Source organism: Sphaerodactylus townsendi, linkage group LG07 (assembly GCF_021028975.2).
Source record: "Sphaerodactylus townsendi isolate TG3544 linkage group LG07, MPM_Stown_v2.3, whole genome shotgun sequence".
NCBI classification, from domain to species: Eukaryota; Metazoa; Chordata; class Lepidosauria; order Squamata; family Sphaerodactylidae; genus Sphaerodactylus; species Sphaerodactylus townsendi.
Genome location: NC_059431.1, coordinates 104932566 through 104954601, shown reverse-complemented (window position 1 = coordinate 104954601; position 22036 = coordinate 104932566). Strand labels below are relative to the sequence as shown.

General features: G+C 44.1%; 1 protein-coding gene across 2 annotated transcripts; it reads right to left on the bottom strand.

Moving 5' to 3' along the window:
- Positions 1 to 6097: 6097 nt before the first annotated feature.
- On the bottom strand, positions 6098 to 19924 carry FUT10 (fucosyltransferase 10). Of its 2 annotated transcripts, none has more exons than XM_048504177.1 (5): positions 19778 to 19924; positions 17940 to 18235; positions 11746 to 12040; positions 8225 to 9060; positions 6098 to 7090 (listed from the first exon to the last, which is right to left on the bottom strand). In XM_048504177.1, the coding sequence occupies exons 2-5, from the start codon at positions 18018 to 18020 to the stop codon at positions 6863 to 6865; spliced, it is 1440 nt and encodes a 479-aa protein (XP_048360134.1). In that variant the 5' UTR covers positions 18021 to 18235; positions 19778 to 19924; the 3' UTR covers positions 6098 to 6862. The 2 variants fall into 2 exon arrangements, with proteins under 2 accessions (XP_048360134.1, XP_048360135.1); XM_048504178.1 differs by having other exon boundaries at positions 17940 to 18211; positions 19778 to 19807.
- Between the last annotated feature and the right edge of the window lie 2112 nt (positions 19925 to 22036).

Below are 22036 nucleotides of genomic sequence, written 5' to 3'. Positions count from 1 at the left end.
GAATCAGATTAAGGCAGGAAAATGAAATGAAAGGAGACTGCTAGAGTTACGAGACTTGGCTAAAGTGTGTGGCTTAGGCTATAAAAGGACAGGGGAAAAGAGCCAGAAGGGAGAAGAGCTTGGGAGACATGCCAAGGAGCATTAGCGGGAAATATTTAGCTGCTGCGGACAACTTGGAGGCTGGGTTGACAAAGATGCTTCGTCAGGAGGAAGGAAGAGGGCAGAGTAGAAATGTTGTAAAGTCTTCTCTGCTGTTGGAGAGGCAGAAAACTGATCAGTGGGCAATGAGGGCAAAATAAAAAGCACAGGTCAGTGAGGCAGAAAAATGAAGAATACAGGTCAGTGAGGGCAAAAAAAAGGAACATTGGGCAGTGAGGACAGAGAAAGGAGCACTGGGCTATCAGTGAGTGTTTTCTTCCTCCGTAAGCGCAAGAAACCAGCCTTCACCATTGTCAGGAATTTAAATTATCTGCTCTAGAAGAATAAGAACTTGTAGTTTTGTTGAGATGGCAAAAAGGCAGGTGCATGGACTGTCATGCTTTTGTGGCATTGCTGCTGTTTTAGTGAAGTCCCTCGATAAATAATGTTAAAGCTCAAACTCACATGAATATGCATTGCAAAATCAGGGAAATCTGAAATGCTCTTGTTAACTGAACTTAACAAGGCAGCAGGGCAGTGTCAGACTTGGAGCTGAGACCCCGGTACAAATGGCCACTTTGCCACGGAAGCTTGCTGAATGACATTGAGCCCTCTCAGTCTAACCTACCACACAGGGCTGTTGTGAATATTAAAGCGTGGAGGATATTGTCAGTAGCTTTGTATGTGCATTGGGGACAAAATTAAGGTACAAATGTTTAAATAAGACATTCCTGCATGTCCACAAATGATTCAGAAGCCCCGATACAATTGCATTTAAGCTGACTTTAGTCTTTTCTAATGTGCATAGTATCAGTGGGAGAAGGGATTACATGCCTTTGAAATAGCATGTGTGAATTTTCCAACTGTGAAAAATCCAGAAGGGATGTGTGAGCCTAACATGTACTAAGACTGCTACTGGGACCTTCTAGATATATAAATTGCTAAATATCTTCCAGCAATCATAAATTTCACAGTCCCACGCCACATTTAAAGGTTTATTACAAGACCAAGAAGACCGTTTCTTCTCCAAAGCATTCCAGACTACTCAAAAGATGCAGCTTTCACTGTGATTGAATTGCTAAGCATTACCTTCGCCAGCCTGAGTTTCAAAGCAATGTCAAAGATTAAATAGTAAGAGAACCTCAGCTACCCCCAGAAGAGGGCAGTACTTTTCCTTTTCTTCTTTTGTGCACACAAGTTGAAGCTATGAAGAATCGTTGTAAGAAAAAAGGAATGTTTTTCGTTACATAGCAGTGCATTACTGTGGAAGATGGACTCGACTGACACTTTTAATCGGAGCTTCAAATATTCAAGGAAATAAATGGCTGCAATACTCCAGCACCAAGGGACCAACGTGTCTGCATTTGCGACTCCCCAATTTTGGAGGACTTAACCGTAACACAGTATTTTGTCCATACTGGTCCTTGAGCTAAGTTTTGACAGGAATATGATCCAGCATAAATTTCTACTTGGATGCTGAGAAAATCATATTTCTACTGTCTGGAGTCTGGTGCATGTGTATCAGGAGTTCCCGTTTGGATTGTAGCAAGGAAAATAAGGTTTAATGTGGCACTGAAGGGATCAGCTATTTAGTTTTGATACAGTTTAACTTGTTCTATTTAATTTTAATATTCTCCTTTTCAACGTATACCATATGCTTTTGCATTGTCTAAGCATTTGTGTCATTAGATATCTGTTTTATCAAATTTGTAATGGCCAATGGCTACACACAATAAACTTTTACTTACTTGCTTACAGCAGCTGCAATCCATCAAAGCTCTTGTGCTTCTACGTGTACCTAATCTGCCTGTGTTTTCTTGTGATGTGCCAGTTGGTCCCGCCCAATTCTGAGAGTAACTTTTGGCTATAAGAGTGTAAGGGGTTTATCCCAGGCAATGTTACAGAGAACCTAGAGACGGGAAAGATACGCATGAAAACGCTACTTCGGGGTTCCTCAGAATGGTACCTATAGTCACCAAGGCACCCAATGACACCTTTCTTCCTGCCTGCCAAATTTTTGGGAGAAGTGGGAGGGGCCCAAAGATATTTTTTGCCCCACAAGGCTTCCAGTTTTCCATTTCAGATTTAATTTGCTGTGCAGATTTTAAAAAACATTGCCTCAGCAGCAGCAGCTATCACAACACAAAGATTGTCACTTGTGTGACTGAAGGTAAGCTGTGGGGGCCATTGTGTCAGAATTCTAAAAGTGCCCACAAGTTGAAAAAGGTTGGGGACCCCTCCACTATTTCAATGCTTCTTTGTCAGTAACCTCCATTCTGTTTCTTCACAGATCTGTAGGAGCTACTCATCACTTTGACAGCAGAAAGGCTGTGAGTACATTTTATAAACAAACTATCAACTCTCAATTCCTTTTCCAAATCTTTATTATGTTTTAAAGTTTGCTTGTTTAGATGTTTCCGATCAACAGAACATCCAATAACACTGAAAAGCTCCCCCAACATTGTTTCTAACATAATGCAAACTGTTAGTGGTTTGTGAATACCCCTCCCTCATGATATCATGGAGGCGGAAAGGTTAGTGCAATCCCAAGAACTAGCACTAGTAATCAGAGCAACCAAGATTAAGGTAGCAAGGTACAGTTTATGGTGACGATGAATCTTCAAAGGTCAAAGTGTTTAGGCTGCAACCAAGAAATCGCTAAATAGTGATGCCAAGTTGTAAGCATCCTGGTTTCAAGTGAGATCTTGTGCAACATCAGATGGTCATCGATTTCAGTGGGTTTAGGTGCACTTGAGTCTGCAATTGATTGAGAACTTATGGGCTGGCATGCAAGAGTAACCCTCTACATGAACCAAACCCCTCAACACAAAAGTTACACAACGCTATTTCCATCTGGGTTGCCTGGCCATCGCCCATAACTGCTACATCCTTGATTAGCGTGGAGGCCTCCCCATTACAGGCTTAAAAAGAACTGGGCCTTCAACCTCTTCAATTTGGTTTTCATTTGTATGGCACCCCTGGGACCTTCCATGTTCCACACAGATGCAGCCCCTTCTCCTGCCATGTTCCCTCTCGCTCATATTAATGCAGAGCTGCAGAACTCGTGAATCAACAAGATAAATACATCAGCCAAGCACTGTGGACTGTTGGGTGCTGTTCTGGGAGATTTCCAAAGGCCTTCAGCCACCATACAAAACAAATGGGGTTGTGTCTTAACTACCCAGGTCACAAGTTACATGAGCTTGTATTAATGGGAGAAAACAGTGCAGAATCCTAGGAGATTCTATCAGTGGCGTAGCAAGGGGGGGACACAGGGGAGCTGGCCCTGCTCCCAAGCTCCACGTTCATGTGGAGTTCGGCAGGCATGGGAGGGGGGAGCGATGACACCCAGGGTTAGTCCCATGCGCCATTTTATAAAGCAACACCCCTGGACTCCATTCTGTTCAGAGAGAGGGCCCCCAAGGATTTCACCATTCCTTTTTAAAACTGTTGAGAGAAGGTGAATCTTAACCATTTTTTTTACTTTAAATCAGTCTCTGGGCTTCAGCATATGCATGCCAAGTGCTAATGCATTTTATATTTCGTGCTCAGCATTGGGAAACCTGAGCCTGCCAAGTTCCAACTAAAACTGCTGATGCCAAGGGGATTGCCAGTATGCAAACATGCTGAGCAACAGAAGCACTCACATCTATTCATCTGGTTTTCTTTGGGGGGGGGGTGTTTTGGCATAGAAGTCAGACCTGCTGTAATCACAGTCAGTGCAAGGGTGATCACCTTGCCACAGACCATGCAGGCTTCAGAGCAACCAGATGTTTAAACACTCCCTTACTTCTGTCTTTTATATTAAGACACACACACCTCCCATCTTGAAGCTCTAAAAACAATAGTTTGCATGTGGTCTCCATTCATACACAGAAATGAGACCTTATCTTACCAAGTGTCTAATTATAAGGGAATATGTATTGTCGAAGGCTTTCACGGCCGGAATTACTAGGGTGTTGTGGGTTTTCCAGGTTGTATGGCTGTGTTCCAGTAGAATTTTCCCCTGACGTTTCGCCTGCATCTGTGGCTGGCATCTTCAGAGGATCCTCTTCAGATCCTCTGGAGATGCCAGCCACAGATGCAGGTGAAACATCAGGAGAAAATGCTATTGGAACACGGCCATGCAACCTGGGAAACCCACAACACCCTATAAGGGAATAGGTGGTAGCTTATTTTCTTATACTTTTAAAGGTCATTCAGAAATCCAACAGGTAGAGTGCGCTCTCTCTCTGTGCAATCTGCATGCTGCTTACATTCTGGTCCTCACATACTGTGTGCAGAAAATACACAGGCTGTATTTTTTTCTTGCCATACAAGCTCCATTAAGCTGCTTTCTGTGTTTTCTAACCCAGACTCTCTGAAAGGTGGTAGTTGGTGATTCTGCTGCAGTTTGGGTGTATGAATATGAGATTTCTGCTCTGTGGGCCAAAAAGTGAACAGGACTCCTAGGCCATGCCAATCCAGAAGCCTTGTACAGCCAGCCAATCAAAGTGGACTATATTCCTTTCTGCATCCCAAACAGGGCTCTGTAGTTTAAGCACACCCAGTCCTGTGTATTTCCTGAAATTTCCAGTTCAACTCCCAGACACTGTGCATTTTGATCGCATGCTTCCACCAGGGGTGGCATACATTTTCCCTTCTATCCACACAATGACATCCCTGTGAGGTTGGGTTAGGGCCGGCTGACAGAAGAGACTGGCTCATGAGCAGTCAATGAACATGGTAGCCAAGTAGGGATTTGAACCCAGGTGTCCCCGTTCCTAATCCAAGACCCCGATGACTACATGACCCTGGGTTATATCTGGCACCCTGCATCCATAAATGACATTAGGTGCTCCGAAAAGAGGGAAATTGGCATTCCTATTTAAATGTACCTTTGCAAAGTGAGACCTTATTCCTCTGAGGTCAAATTCATGAATTATCAGAACTTAGTCCTAAACTGCTCAGATAAAGCAGTGAGCTAGGACAAAGATGTAGCACTTTCTCTCAGCGGCTGGCCTCTACCCGGGCCAGGGCCTTTGCAGCCCTGGCCCCTGCCTGGTGGAACACTCTCCTACCAGCTGTTCGGGACCTGCGGAACCTTGGTGAGTTCCGCAGGGCCAGTAAAACTGAGTTGTTCCACCAAGCCTTTGGAGAGGCTGGCCGCGGATTGGCTGCCCCCTTGTGAGGCCCCTGCCATATTTCGCCATCCTCGGCAATGCCATTTTCACCTTTGGGCGCTGCCGCCCCCTCTCGGTCTTAGGAACGGGTGCCACCAAAATGGGATTTTTAAGCTGTCTCTGTTTAGAGATTGGTACGCTGCTTATTGAATTTTAAGGGTTTTTAATTGTTGTTTTAATTATTGATTATGGATGTTGTTGTTGTAAACCGCCTAGAGCCCTTCGGGAATGAGGCGGTCTATGAAATCCAAATAAGTAATAATAACAGTGGTCTACCCCAGATCAGCAATGCTTTCAAAAAGGATATCGAAGAGATAGAAAAAGGGCAGAGAAGGGCAACGAGGATGATTGAAGGATTGGAGCACCTTCCTTATGAGGAGAGGCTGCAGCGTTTGGGACTCTTTAGTTTGGAGAGGAGACGTCTGAGGGGGGATATGATTGAAGTCTATAAAATTATGCATGGGGTAGAAAATGTTGACAGAGAGAAATTTTTCTCTCTTTCTCACAATACTAGAACCAGGGGGCATACATTGAAAATGCTGGGGGGAAGAATTAGGACTAATAAAAGGAAACACTTCTTCACGCAACGTGTGATTGGTGTTTGGAATATGCTGCCACAAGAGGTGGTGATGGCCACTAACCTGGATAGCTTTAAAAGGGGCTTGGACAGATTTATGGAGGAGAAGTCGATCTATGGCTACCAATCTTGATCCTCCTTGATCTCAGATTGCAAATGCCTTCGCAGACCAGGTGCTCAGGAGCAGCAGCAGCAGAAGGCCATTGCTTTCACATCCTGCCTGTGAGCTCCCAAAGGCACCTGGTGGGTCACTGCGAGTAGCAGAATGCTGGACTAGATGGACTCTGGTCTGATCCAGCAGGCTAGTTCTTATGTTCTTATGGTATGGAAAGGAACCACATCCAAACTGTGGTTCTACTTTACGCAGATGTGACCAGCAGTTAAATCCTGTTAATCAGCCCTTGAATGCTGATCACATCAAATGCCTCAGAGGATGCATTTTCCCCACACCATATATCTTTCCCAAAGGGGTTGAAGCAGCCCTTTGCCAGACCGGGCCAGACTCCTGCTCACTGCAGTTTGGTTTTCAGCATATTTGTGCTGCTTGTTCATATGGGTAGTCCAGAACTTGGATGGTTCATAAACACACCATCTGGCTGAACCATGTGGGCAGATGTCTTTATATTGGGAGTAACTTCGAAGGGAGTAACTTGGGAGTAACTTAGAAGGGAAGAACATTCCCTGGCAAAACCCCAAGACAGAAGCGATCACACAGACAAAATGTAGACTTCACTTAATCAAGGCATTTGTGCTCCAGGGTTAAATAGGCTCATAATTTATACTAAGTATTAGTATAAAAAAACGCATCCGACAGTGACTCAATTGGGTCATTCGGATTTTTGGATTAGTATTCACTGAATACCACGTTTTCCTCTAGTACATTCTGTTGCTAAAACCACATTAAGACCACCTATAGACCACGGCTTACCCTACAAGCTCTTTTTGCAGTTTGTTTTCCCCTTCCCTAGCTGAAGTCAAAGGGCCTTCAAGTAACCCTGAACACCAGAGTCCAAAATTCCTGGGCTGTGAAATTTCGGTTCCTTTCGACCAGCTGCCTCAGGGCCTTCGCTTCTCTCTTGGATTGCTCAAAACTTGGTATCCACAAGTCTTGTAGGGCCGTTCTGTGACTATGCGAAGATGAAAAATCAAACCCTCCAGGTCGGGGGCAGCTCAAGTGACTGGCTTCTGCATTCCACCTTCTTGGTAACATTCCCTGGCAAAAAACACAGAAACACTAGGTTAGTTTTATTAAGCAGCATGCAATATGGAAGACATAGGGCGGAATCAGTACTTCGGCACAGTGATATCTTAGTCTCATGAGGCTGGGACCCAACTCAAACTCTAACCATGGAACCCGAATCTAAATTTCTATGGTCTGGGCCAAGTGAGAGAATCTGATACTACACAGTTTATGGTAGTAAACAAGATGCAGATCTGATTAGTAACCAGGATAGGAAGCTGCTAAGAGTCTGTAAACACATTATATATATATGCATTTTCTCCACACCATATATGTGTGTGTGTGTGTGTGTGTGTGTGTGTGTGTGTGTGTATATACACACACACATACACACATACATATATAAATATATATAAATATATATATATATACACACACATATACACACATATATATATAAATATACACACACACACACACATACACACATATATATGTGTGTGTGTGTATGTATGTGTGTGTGTGTGTGTGTATGTGTGTATATATATGTGTGTGTGTATATATATATGTGTGTGTGTGTGTGTGTATATATATATATAAACATTATTTATGTATATATAAACACATTATATATATATAAACACATATATAAATACATATATAAACACCATTTTATATGTGTGTGTGTGTGTGTGTGTGTATATATATATGTATGTATGTATGTATGTATGTATGTATGTATGTATGTATGTATATGTGTGTATATATGTGTGTGTATATATAATGTGTTTATTTGCTATATTATTTGCTATAATAATAATTTACTACTACTAATAATAATATATAATTTACACACACACACAAATTTGTGGGAACCTCACAAATGCACATGGATCATGCAGACCTGGAGAAAAAACATAATGGGTAGTAGGCCATATGTCAGTTAAACTCTAGTAGCAGATTAGCATCTGCCTTTGTGGGAGCTCTTGTGCGTCCTGCAGAGCCCAAGTTGGTCTCTGTAGCCAAAAACTGTATTCTGGATCTGTGACTGAGAACCTGTTGCCTACTAGTAGTGGCTCTGAGGAAAGTTGGTACCTGACAGGTCTGACACAGTGCCCTGTGCATCCACAGCCTGGTTGGAATCAAGAAGACAGGTTTATCGATTACCTTTGCTTCTCGCCTGATGTTTTCCCACACTTCAGTACACACCATGCACTCAAAAGCATCGATGTAATTGTCCTTCATGATATCCTGCACTCCCCAAGTGCGTTCTCTCATAGCAGTGAGCAATCGTTCATTGGAGATGTGGCCTTTTAATTTCCACTCGAGGTAGGCCTCGTACTCCTTGTCGTCTGAATCCAAAGCCTTGATGTATGATGCCAGCTCCTTGGGGTGTGAAAATCCTGCTATCAGGATAGCACTTTTATTGCTGGGAAGCCAGTCCGTGATGCTGGGAGAGCCGTAATAAACGGGGACCACTCCCAGCTTCAGCGGTCTCCAAAGCTTTTCAGTGATATAATCTTCACAAACGGCGTTCTCGAAAGCCAGGACAAATTTATACTGAGCAAGTATCTTGTAGAAATTATCACTGTCCATAAATGCTGGGTTTTTCAGATGCTCCGGGAGATCTCTGTTATGCAAACAGGCTCCGTAAGAGTCCACCTCAATGTGGGTCATTAGCTCCTTTACATAGGTATCCCTGTCAGAAGGGGGATCACAGTCAGACTGCACGTAGACGAGGGGGGCAAGTCTCTTCCTCAAACTGTTCTTCTCTTGCAAAGAGGTCATATACCTCAGTGACTTTAAGGCTTCGATGCTTTCAAGGTACTGGGTTGTGAGGGGTAAATGTGAGTGGCGGCTGAACGTCGCCGTGTAGTTGAACAAAGTGATAGTTGGCCTCTGGAAGAGTTTATAGTTATTTTTTGGTGACTCCTCGTGGAAAAGGGCCCAGTCATGGTGGTCTTTACGGGGAAGAGGTAAGGCATCAATACTGAAGTCTGTGCCTAGATTTTTTTTTTAAAAAAGAATAGCATTTCTTTATTAATATCTATTTAAAATATATTTCAAGGTGAAAAAATAAAATACAGAGGGGCATAAGCATAACCATTTTATTGTCATTGTGCACGCACAACGAAATTTACAGCAGCATTCCTCGATGTACACAATTTCAGACTCATACCCCATCCTCACTTTCCCCCTCCTCCACCCATCCCTACACAGCCCCAAACACATCAACACGAAGCAGCGGAGTTTAGCATAGCCACAGCTCTAGAGCAGAAGCTGTCTCTAAGCCTCTTTGTCCTAGTTTTGATAGATCTGTATCGTCTGCGGGATGGTAACAGTTCAAAAAGAGAGTGTGCTGGATGAGACGGGTCTCTCAGAATATTTTGGGCTTTCTTTAGGCTTCGGGAATTATAGAGTTCTTCCAAGGAGGGGAGAGCTCTAACATTCAAAGCCAATAAGCTTTTTTTTTTAATGGCGCGAAACCATCTCAAAAGACCATCTTTTCTTTTGACTTTTTTAAAAATGTGTTTTTGCTGTCAAGTTGCAGCCAAGCTATAGAGACACCCATAGGGTTTTCAGGGTAAGAGGCATTCAGAGATGGTTTGCCATTGCCTGCCTCTGAGAAGCAACCCTAGGCTTAGTAGGTCTCCCATCCAACTGAAGTCATCTACTTTTCTTCTGCATTTCCAAACTACTAGACTTGTGAAATGCAACAATGAAGGCTGGAAGATTTGGGGGGGGGGGGGGAGCACCTCTGCAGGTTTTCACCAAGGCTGTTTCCCAGGGGTGAAGCGATGGAGAACTGTGCCCAGGGCATGTGTGCGCCCTGCACCTCTGCTACGCCCCCATCTACCCCCACCCTGGAATGCCATGCCACACCCCCGCAGGGGTGCACACCCAGTGCATCGCGCCCCCCATCCCCTTGGTGCTACGCCACTGCTGTTTCCACACACGTTAGATAACACATTCTCAATGTATTTTAGCATTTGTGACAGGATTTTTCTATATAAAACAGGAAACTCCAGTTGCAAAAGATTCCTAAAGTACTTTGAAATTGCACTGAAAATCTATTATCCAATGTTTCAGGAATGGGGGCTTTTAGGCAAGAACATAATGCAGCATACTTTGCAGTACATCTAATGGAGAAATACCGGACACAATATAGAAAAATATACTCTAAACCGGGGAGGGATGGTCACTATATTAGTGGACACTTCTGATTTTACATGACATTAAAAACAAACCACGAGTAAATTCCTCCTGAGCAAGAAAAATGGAAGAACTCGGAAGATAAAGACTTTGTAAAAAGAAACTTTTTGTAAACCTATACTTTCAGGTGAAAAGTATGACAGATTCACAGTGGCGTATCTCATCAATCTCAGTCAAGAAGATGGACAGTCTTTACATATGCAAGAGGTGGTAAGAATATGCTCCAGAACAGAATTGGATGGAGAGGAACTAATACTCCTATTAAAGGCACAATAGAATTTCAATTATGGGCACATTTCAGATTTGAAGACAGGAATCTGTCATATATGGCAGTGAGGGAAGGGTGACGGGTTGTCCTAATATAGGGATGGACAAAAAGCATCTTCTGTTATATTGCAGGTGTTTGCTAAGAGTTTTTCTTTTAATGCAGATAGCCAATCCTGCTGAAACAGAGAGAAATTTTGTTAGTCAAAAACATCAAGACGGTGGAAACCAGGTGCCCAGGGAAAATGCTAAATCCATTTGTTGTGGTCCAATGATCCACTTGCCAGTTTAGTGTTCCAAGCTCATAGTAGATTCCTTCTTAGAGAGAAAGGGGGAAAAAAACGTAAGAATGCACATGTGGAACATTCGCCTTCATAGAAGAGCATCTATTTGGCTGTGAACAAATATTGAGCTTTATTATTGATGTCGGTGGGGAAACAACCTGGTTCTAAATACGTCATATGATGGTCATGGAAAGTGCCATTAAGAAGGGTATTGTTTACCCATGGTGGTTTTAATACTTCTCTGAGGCTTTGGTTTTTAATCTTGTATGTGAACGTAATAAAGAAACTACTATCTTTTTAATTTAGGCTAGCTCAACCTTTTAGTTTCGGGGGGGGGGGGGGATTGGGTTTGATCCATCCTTACTTGAGGAAATATGGAATACAAATTAAGAAAGACCAACATCCATTGGTGTCATCTCTTCCAACAGAAAGAAAAAGAATCCAACAAATTATGCCATAATGATTTCTACCACCACTTTCAGGAATTTCAAATCCAAGCTCACTGCTAGTTGGCACCAGGATTGCTGAAGAGAGCCCAGAAGCAGACTCCTCCTGTTCAAAACTGCACTGCTGGGTAGGACCCCTTCTTCTTCTCATCAATAGAACAGCAACCAAAAGCCACTCACCTGAAGGAAGACTTCCCTAGTCAGAAATTAAGCCTTTCCTGGCAGCTTGGACTATGGCACTTGTCAATGAAACACTACATGAAAAGAAAAGGATGGTTGGGAACGAAATAACACCCATAAGACGAAAACAGGATCTCTCATTTCGCTTAAGGCCTCCATTTTGCCCTCCTTGCAAGATGGCTCCTATGATTTTTCTGCAATGTGTATTTTAAAAACATGCCTCTGAACTGCTTAACTAGAAAACAGAAAAGGAAGAAAGTCATGCTGCATCTGAAAAAATTAAAGCAAGCCAGCTCCTTACCATAGAAGAGAAATGCTTTTGTCATAGGATTGTACTGATAGGTCCTGTTGATAGTAAAGAAGCAGGCATCTTGACCGCACTGACCAAGCCGTCCGGTTTCTCCTGTCAGTGGAGACCACCAAACCAAGACAGGGTGGCTATCTTTGTTCATGATTGTCTTCAAGGTGCTGGGAAATTCTGGTTTCTTTACTGACAATATTGCATCTTTCTGGTGTTCTTCCTTATTGAACGCACTCTTTTGTGAAACCAAGCTTTTTGATTCCATCCTTTCAGACTTTCCAAGTTCCACAACCACCTTTCAAAAATAGAGAAAAATCCAGATTATCTGTGAAGCTTTTTCGCATTCTCTTTTTCCTCATCTCAAAGGCGTTGTTTCTTCGGGGTTTTAAAAAGTTCCATATTTGTTTTGCTCCCTTAAGAAGAAGAGAAGAGGAGTTTGGATTTATACCCCCCCTTCTCTCCTGTAAGGAGACTCAAAGGGGCTTACAATCTCCTTTCCCTTCCCCCCTCACAACAAACACCCTGTGAGGTAGGTGGGGCTGAGAGAGCTCTGCAGAGCTGTGACTAGCCCAAGGTCACCCAGCTGGCGTGTGTTGGAGTGCACAGGCTAATCTAGTTCCCCAGATAAGCCTCCACAGCAAAAGTGGCAGAGTGGGGAATCAAACCTGGTTCTATAGATTAGAGTGCACCTGCTCTTAACTACTACGCCTCTGCTGCTCCTTCAGTAATTGATTCTGTATCATACTCATTTTCATCAAGAGTAAAAAACTGCTGCTTAAAGCTGCAGAGAAATAATCTAAATTTAATCTTCTGCTATATCAAATTGACCATTAGAGGGATTAAAACACAAGCAGAACATAAAAGGAACACTGAAAAACAGGAACGTCAAGACAAGCAAAAAGAGAACGTGGAAAAATACATAAGGTTAAGTATCTTGACAGACAAAGATAGTTTGAAGAACTAGCAGACAGATGACATAAGCCAGTCAGTTTTTTTCTGAATGCCCATCTGGGCAGTATTTGTGGTTGCCTGGACCTATAAGTAGCTCAGATAACACACAGCTGAATTCAATCTGGAAAGGACTACCGAAGCCATAGGCATCTTTAGGTATGCTCGGATCACAGAACGCATTGCACTCCAGCTGCCGCACCAATTTAATGCGTGAATACGTGAAAGTATTAAATGCTATAAAATATACATACACCCACCACCAAATGAATAATGTGCACATTTGGTGGTGGGTGTATGTATAGTCTATACTTGATAGCATTTAATACTTTCACATATTCATGCATTAAATTGGTATGGCAGCCGTTCTGTGATCCTCTGATATTGTGCGTGGCGCCTCATCCCTCCCATTTCTCATCTTAGGTACCGTATATACTTGTGTATAAGTCGACCCGAATATATGTCAAGGCACCTAATTTTACCACAAAAAACTGGGAAAACTTATTGACTTGAGTATAAGTCTAGGGTGGGAAATGAAGCAGCTACTGGTAAATTTCAAAAATAAAAATAGATACGATCGGGCGCTATTTGGAGGTCTTTGCCACTGACCCCCCCATCTCACCAATCCCAAGGTCTCTGCACTCTGACCTCTTCCATCCCAAGTAGCTTGTCCCAGCTCACCCAGGTTGACTGGTTGTCACCCACCGAGAACCAGGGGCTGGCAATCACATGAGAAGAAGGCAGGAGAGCAGAGAGAATGTGGGCTGAAAGGGGAAGGCAGAGAAGAAGGCAGAGGAGAGCCAGAAGCAGAGAAGGAGGCTTCAAGAAAGCGGCTGAAAGGGGGGGAGGCAGAGAAGAAGGCAGAGGAGAGCAAAGCTGAGAAGGAGGATGAGAAAGCGGCTGAAAGGGGGAAGGCAGAGGAGAAGGCAGAGGAGAGCGAAGCAGAGAAGGAGGCTGAGAGAAGTGATGTGGCTGGAAGGTGGGAGGCAGAGAAGAAGACAGAGGACAGCGAAGCTGAGAAGGAGGCTGAGAAAGCGGCTGAAAGGGGGGAGGCAGAGAAGAAGGCAGAGGAGAGCAAAGCAGAGAAGGAGGCTGAGAAAGCGGCTGAAAGGAGGGAGGCAGAGAAGAAGGCAGAGGAGAGCAAAGCAGAGAAGGAGGCTGAGAAAGCGGCTGAAAAGGGTGAGGCAGAGAAGAAGGCAGAGGAGAGCGAAGCTGAGAAGGAGGCTGAGAAAGCGGCTGAAAGCGGGGAGGCAGAGAAGAAGGCAGGAGAGAGCGAAGACGGGAGAGGGGGAACGCCACACAAGAATTAAGTGGGACCCTCACTCGCGTATAAGGCAGGCTTTTTCAGCAGAAAAAATGTGCTGAAAAAGTACACTTATATGCGAATATATAAGGTATGCTGCCAGGACGGAACACTAGGCCGGGAAATGCAGAAAGGGATCTGTTTAATTCGTCTTGGGCTTTGCTACTTAGTATTCAGTTTGCCTGTTTCAAAAGAAGTTTTTCTTCCACTTTAAATTAGGCAAGCCATAGTACAGTCCTCATTTGGGGGAAAATGCCAGCCTACCTATCAGAGCTGTTGTAAAGATTACAGCCCAGTAACGCACACGGAGCATTACGCATTATCAAAGAAATGCATGCGTGCAAAATATTAGCATTTTAAAAACCCCTCTTATTTTCTTTGTAAAAAAAATCAATTATATATGAATTACTGCTGGGTGCACTGGCGTCTCCCCTCTACTTAACCACATCATTCCTCCAGCCTACTTCGTTAAAGGGCTCATTTCAAAAGAGACTTTTGAAACATCTTGGCAGGCTGAAACAATCAGATTAGAAAAGAATTCTGGGGTTTTTGAACATCAGGGCTTTGAAGAACAACAGCGTGGGGAGGGACATTATAAAAACTCTGCATGCATCCCCTGTGCCATGACAATCCATTACATTTGGCCCGAATATTTTTCCATGTAACAAATGCAGAACTTAAACTGATTAATTAATAGCGTTTAGAAACTAGCGAGCTGTGGCCTCCCACTCTTATTTTATTCTACGAATCAATGAAACTCCCATGGGGTAAATTATTTCAAGGTTTTATTGTTCTCGTGAGATTACAGTCAAGTTGATTGGATGGCTGTTTTACCATTAATCATGCTTTGAGTGGCCAACTTATTACCGTATTTCCCCCAAAATAAGACCTACCCTGAAAATAAGCCCTATCAGGCTTTTTGGAGGAGGCTTAAAATACAAGCCCTACTCCAAAAATAAGCCCTACCGGTAGTTACAGATCAGGATGGTGTGATCCAGCAGGGTGCTCCCTGCCAATGAGGATGCAGCTTGCATCACACATGACAGGGAAGCAACAGGGCTGCTGAGAGCCCGACTTAATGATTTGTGAAGGTACCGTATTTCCCCTAAAACAGTGGTTCTCAACCTTCCTAATGCCGTGACCCTTTAATACAGTTCCTCATGTTGTGGTGACCCCCAACCATAAAATTATTTTCGTTGCTACTTCATAACATGTGTTTTCCGATGGTATTAGGCGACCCCTGTGAAAGGGTCATTCGACCCCCAAAGGGGTCGCAACCCACAGGCTGAGAACCACTGCCCTAAAATAAGCCCTAATGCATCTTTTGGTGCAAAAATTAATATAAGACCCTGTCTTATTTTGGGGGAAACACGGTAAGTGCCCCCCCTCCTGTTCTCGTTTCTGTTTACATCTTTTTATTGATGGAGCCAGCAGTCTTCCCATTTAGGGAGGGTTTTAAAATGGGTTTGCTGGGCGCCTGTTTTCGATTTTAAACTTTGTACTAACCACTGTTTTTAATGGGGATTTAGTAATCTATTTATATTGGAGTTTAATTGTTTAGTTTTGATTGTGTTTAGTTGTATTATGATTTAACTTTGTTGTACACCGCCCAGAGCCCTTCGGGGATAGGGCGGTATATAAAACTAAACAATAAATAAATAAATAAATAAAATAAGTAGCTGCTGCAGCTGTGCAAACGTGAGCAAATGAACCTTTCTGCAGTCTTATTTCACCTAACATATACATAACAAGCTGAGCATGTAACAGCAGCTACAGTAAACCTCTAAGAAACATCCAAATTCCTCGTTTGCCAATTCCATTGCGCGCGCCTGATGTGACCTTGTGTCGCTAATGCTTAAGTTAATCCAATTTCCTTGTTAACAAGTGTTGTTATGGATTGGATCCAACCAGTTTTTCTGCTGGTGGGAAAGAAAGGAGGAATCCTTTTTGACCACCTGAAAAAGCTATTCCGAGAATCATGAGACCTACATGAAAAAAAAAACATGAGGGACAGCAGCTGTAGTATGGAAGGGAATCAGGTGAGATTAAGGCAGGCCCTTTCTGCGCAGGCAGAATAATGTACTTTCAATGCATTTTGCAGCTGGATTTTACTGCGTGGAATAGCAAAATCCACTTGCAAACAATTGTGCAAGTGGATTGAGAGTGCATTATTCTGCATGTGCAGAAGGGACTTGAACGAAAAAGCTGGCTGGATCTAACCCTATATATGTTCTTTCCTGCTGCCACCAACTATTTAGATACAAAGCTCTTTTCAGATGTCACGTCCACGTGTGCCCACTACTCTGCCGACATACGCTGTCAACCTGTTGTTTGAACAGGCAGTGGGTGTGTTTCACATGCACTGGGATTTTTCACAGTTGTCGTTCATGGGTGTCACAGTTACATGCACATGTAAAATACACACATCAAGGGAACTGCGTGTATTGAGAACAAATGTAGGTAGCACATGGTTCCCATACAGGTGGTTGCTGGGATTCTGGTACATCTGGAAATGTAGGTAGCACATGGTTCCCATACAGGTGGTTGCTGGGATTCTGGTACATCTGGATATTACTAACTTTTGAACTGGGCCATTATATTTAAACCTTATAAAAATACAGACTATTTTTGTCCAGCTTAAATACTTGATTACGGTGTTTCAGTTTATATACTCATTTGAACTACAACTCTCTAAACCAAATTTTAATAGTGTCATCTTTGACTGCCCAAAGTAAATCTGTTTACTCAGATTGGCCCATTATCTTTAATGAAGTGCCAATTCTAGTGGGAGTTTTTTACATACAACTATACAAAATTGGTCACATTTTCACACTATAAAAACATATAATTTTCTACACAATAAACTGGAGATGATCACTGATTATCTTCCCCTTCCCCATGACATCTCCTCTTCAATTCATGATCATGTGAATGCCACTGTTTTACACCCCCACAAACATATTTACATATTTATACTGCACTTGGCACACTGTTTTCCCTTCCTTCATGTTATCCTACAACAACAACCCTGCGAATTAGGTTAATGTGCATGTCACACGTATGTGTGTGTGAGAAAGAGAGAGAGAGAGTCGGGCCCAACTTCACTCAGCAAGTTTTCAACGTAGAGCAGGAATTCGAACCTGGATCTTCCAGATTGTAACAACTACCCTCCTGCTACTATTGGCTCTTCTCAATAAGAATCGTGCAGTGGAAGAACAGTGCAATGGGAATAAAGATTTAAGGGTATGGGGTGGTAACATTTAAGGGTATGGGGAGGGGTACACAGAACAGCTTGCACCACAGGTAAAGGCTAACTAATAGGGAGAAAGGGCTTGAGTGAAACCTCTCCTTTCTATGCTGAAATTCTCCTGGTGTTGCCAACGTCTATGCCGACTTCAGTCCTGACTTGGATGGCCCAGACTAGCCTGATCTTGTCAGATCTCAAAAGCTAAGCAGGGTCAGTCCTGGTTAGTATTTGGATGGAAGATCTTCAAGGAGTGCCAAGGTTGCAGGTGCAGAGGAAGGCAACAGCAAACCACCTCTGCTAATCTCTTGCCTTAAAAACCCAGCAAGAGGTTGCTGTAAGTTGGCTGCGGCGTCATGGCCCTTTACATGCATATGCTGACTTCACCCTGTCCTGGACAGTCCAGGCTAGCCTGATCTTGTCAGATCTCAGAAGCTAAACTGGGTCAGCCCTGGTTGGATGGGAGGCCACCTAGGAAGTCCAGGGTCGTTATGCAGAGACAGATAACGGAAGACCATCTCAGTTCATCTCTTGCCTTGAAAACCCTGGGGGGTCCCCGTGATCCAGCTGAGATGGGATGGCACTTTTCACCCCCACCCCATCCACTTCCTTCCTTCCTCCCTGCCAACCATGACATATAGCAACTGTATTCCTTCCTTCTATCATTTTTCAACTTGCTGTCCTAAAGATTTTTGATACCTGCAGAGTGACGAGAAGGAAACAAAAGGTCATCACGCAGAAACAGGATGCCCAAAACCTCTTCTTCCTGATTGCGTTCATTCCTTAACATTCAGGCACGAAGAGCAAGCATTGATGGTTCAGGGTTACTCGGCATGTTCCACACGAGGAAGTGATCCAGCTGGGGATCTCTTTTCAGTTGGGTACCATCAAGGACAGAGATCCAAGCTTGAGGTCAAAGTGGATTTCTGATCTCCCATCAACAGCGAGGCAGGTTCTGGAGCCCAGGATTCCTTGGAAGTGAACACATTCATCCACTAAATCAAAAAACATAATTCTGAATTACATTTTTGAGATCTGCCTGAGCATATTCAGTCATAATGAGGGCAGTCTGAGACCCAGAATGCTTTTTGAGACTAAAAACAGAGAATTTTGGTTTGGGGAGCCTGAGAATCTTAGTTTTCTTTATGTATAATTTTTTTTTCTTGATGTATAAAGAAACCAAATCTCAAGACCAAAAGGATTGGCATGAGAGGATGGGGTCATAGCCAAAATCTTATAAAATAAAGATAGCAGGCCCATGGAGAACAGTTGCGTTTGGTCCTCTGAATAATACAAACTAGGAAAATAACATAAATTAGGGAAGCAATGTACGTAAATTCTGTAAATTTACATGAAGCACAAAACTTGCCCAATTTCTGGGATCAGAATGTGGGGCGAAATCTGAGTTTCCTTCCTCCTCTTTTATTCGACACTGCCTTGTGCTGAGTCATTGGGTCTACTAAGGTCTGTTCAGACCGGCAGAAACTCTGCGGTTAGACGTATTTCCATCACCTACTTTTTTATTTCCGCTAGAGATGCCACAGATTGGACACATAACCTTCGGCATGCAAAGCAAATGCTCTACTTCTGAGACTTTTCTGCACGGCCGGAACGATTCTAGCACAAAATCCCGGTTTTGTTGATTAAGGTATATATTGGAACCAATTCAACTGCAGCAGCCGAAAGGAGAGAGATGTGAAAGTCGGCGCCTTAAAGTTGCCAACTTTTTTTCTTCCCTGTTTGCGGTGTCGGCGCAGCAAAATAAATATTTCTCAGTCAAAACTTTTCCTTGGGTGCAGATACAGTAGAGAGGTGGGGGGAGCCTGCGGAGTGGATTTAGAGGCCATCCTTAGCAGTCACCCCCTTCCAAATTCACTAAAGTTTACCCATCTGAAAAGGGGGCAACTTGGCACGGGAGGGCCCCGTAAATTCCTCTCTGCAGGCAGTTCTTATTCAAAAGGGAAGTTGCTAGCTTTTTTGGTCAGCTTCCAACTGGTCCAGCTCTTAGGCCCCTTCCGCACATGCAAAATAATGCGCTTTCAATCCACTTTGCAGCTGGATTTTACTGAGCGGAATAGCAAGATCCACTTGCAAACAATTATCAAAGTGGACTGAAAGGGCATTATTATTCTGCATATGCGGAAGGGGCCCCAGATGGAGAATGCATTTGCAGCGCTTTTCTTGGGAGTGGGGGTGGGGGGAGAGAAAATAATGGGGAGGGTTGTTTGTTTGCTTGATGCCAAAAAGCACACGAGGAGGACCAGCGCTATTAGCAATGGATGGAGATGCTGACCTTATCCTCCCTTCGTTTTTTTTACTTTCTCGTTTAGGTCTCAACGGCCCCTTTTCATATAATGGCCGCATTAAAAAAACAAATTCAGAGGATGGCGAACAAACAAGCCCTTCAAAGATGATGCAGTCGCAGCGGTCCCATTTCCGGCTTCCTACGCATTGCAACCTCCTAGATCTACTTCTGCCTATGTGTATGCGTGAGTGTGTGCGTGTGAGTTTTGGGGAAAAAAACCCGAAATACTCACCGCCAGATAAACTGTGCATCTCGCTGGTTGTTGCTAGGCTCTTTATACTTTCAGTTTGTGCATTTGTCCCCTCCGGATTTTCAAGGGCAGGGCAAAACCTGGAGTGGATCACAGATCTGGCACGATCTGGGAGCAGCAATGCAGGGAAATCCGCGTTCCGGGATTACAAGTGCCCCGTTTGGGGAAATGGGCGCAGGAATCATTCATTTTTTTTTCTTTCTTCCTGATATTTGCAAAACAAAGTTCGGTTTGTTACATTGAAAAGGTGCATCGTTTTATTAAAAGCCATCGCTGGCTGGAAGTCCTGGGAGGAGATCTCAGCATACACACACCCTTTTAATGTTAATAAATTAAAGGGAGGGAAGGAGGAGGCTTCTACAACGATTTCAGAAAACTCATTTTAAAAGTGCATTAAAGCCTGGAGTTGCTATTCTGCATTCGGGCGGGATCACTGGCCCCTTCCACACATGCAGAATAATGCACTTTCAATCCACTTTCACAATTGTTTGAAAATGGATTTTGCTATCTCGCACAGCAAAATCCAGCTGCAAAGTGCATTTCATGTGGATTGAAAGTGCATTATTCTGCATGAGCGGAAGGGGTCTACTGCATCATGCTAAAGCAAGTTGCCAATTTGGAAAGAAGTAGCGTCATATACCGTTCAAACTTGGGGGCATGAATTTTCAAAGTCCGCCCGCATTCAACTTAAGTGTAACTGCACATTTCATGCGACAGCGACGCTAAACGTTTCTTTATTTTAGACGTTTTAACTCTGCCTTCTCAAAGGTGAAGCCGGTTGATATTAAACATGCTATGAAACAATTACATCAGATATAAAATGCATGGTATTGATAACTTTAAAAAACTTGACAAATTCGGCAAACAGTTCAAAAAAACCCATAAAGGTGGCCTGTTCCACGCTAGTGGCTTAATGGCTGAGCTAGGATCTAGGAGTACTGGGTTCAAATTCCTGGTTTGCGAGACAGGGTAACCTTCAGCCTGTCATGCTCAGCCAAACCTGTCTCTCGGGGTTGTTGTGCTGTGCGAAATGACTGAGGAAAGAATGATGTACATTAACGGGTTCATGTAGAAGAGGGTCCACTCTGCAAGAGTTTTCAATCGGGCTGTTGCATGGCAAATACGGGTTTTCCAAAGTGATGCCTACCCAATGATGTTATGTCACGCAGAAGCACCTGGCTCATACCAAGGCGAGGATCTACTGTTTAAAATGGTCCTCCCCTCTCCCTCCCTCCACTAGGGTGGGTGGGCCATGTCCAGTTGCCGGGCCCCCTCCCCTCCCTTCCCTTGCATGTCACCCTTCCCCCCTCTCCCTCCCTCCACTAGGGTGGGTGGGCCATGTCCAGTTGCCGGGCCCCCTCCCCTCCCTTCCCTTGCATGTCACCCTTCCCCCCTCTCCCTCCCTCCACTAGGGTGGGTGGGCCATGTCCAGTTGCTGGGCCCCCTCCCCTCCCTTGCATGCCACCCCTCACTCCCTGTCCTTCCCTTGCATGTCACCCCTCCCTCCCCTCTCCCTCCCTCCACTAGGGTGGGTGGGCCATGTCCAGTTGCTGGGCCCCCTCCCCTTCCTTCCCTTGCATGTCACCCCTCCCCCCTCTCCCTCCCTCCACTAGGGTGGGTGGGCCATGTCCAGTTGCTGGGCCCCCTCCCCTCCCTTGCATGCCACCCCTCGCTCCCTCGCACCCTTGCATGTCATCCCGCTATGCTAATCTTGCTGAGCGGCATCTCTCCTTTAAGGCCAGTCTCAATCTCCATCCGCACTGTAGGCTTGTATCTGGAGACCCAGAGCTACTAGGATTGTCTTTAGCCCCGCTGATTAGTTCTGAGGCAGAAGCCTGTGTGAGTTCAGACTTTACCTTTTGGTCGCTACCTGCCCACCCAACCCTTCGTTCATAAGCCATGCTGTCAAGTTTGAACAAAACTCACTTGGCAATACAGTAGAGTACTGTATACAACAGAGAATCCTGCCACAGGGTCTCCAAACTTGTTGAGCCTATGTGCACTTTGGGAATTTTGAGAATGGGACATACGTGCCCCTACAAAATAAATGGCTGCCACAGGAACAGGGACCAATTATAAAATGTTGGAAGTTTCCAAGTCAAGGGTCTTCCTGTGGCAAAAGCAGCTATCTCCAAAAGGGGCTTCCTGCAGACCCAAAGGGATTCTTGTGAAGCATTTCCTTTTCCCAGTAAGGTGGAGGGAGGATTGCTAGGCCTCGTCTGGTAACTGTTGGGAGACCAG

Excerpts from the sequence above, each read along its gene's own strand:
- FUT10 (XM_048504177.1), bottom strand. The coding sequence starts at position 18,020 with ATGAACGCAATCAGGAAGAAGAGGTTTTGGGCATCCTGTTTCTGCGTG. Across the intron at positions 12,041-17,939 it reads TCCTTCTCGTCACTCTGCAG|GTGGTTGTGGAACTTGGAAA; the intron begins GTATCAAAAATC and ends TATTTTTGAAAG. Across the intron at positions 7,091-8,224 it reads ACATCAGGCGAGAAGCAAAG|GGAATGTTACCAAGAAGGTG; the intron begins GTAATCGATAAA and ends GTTTTTTGCCAG.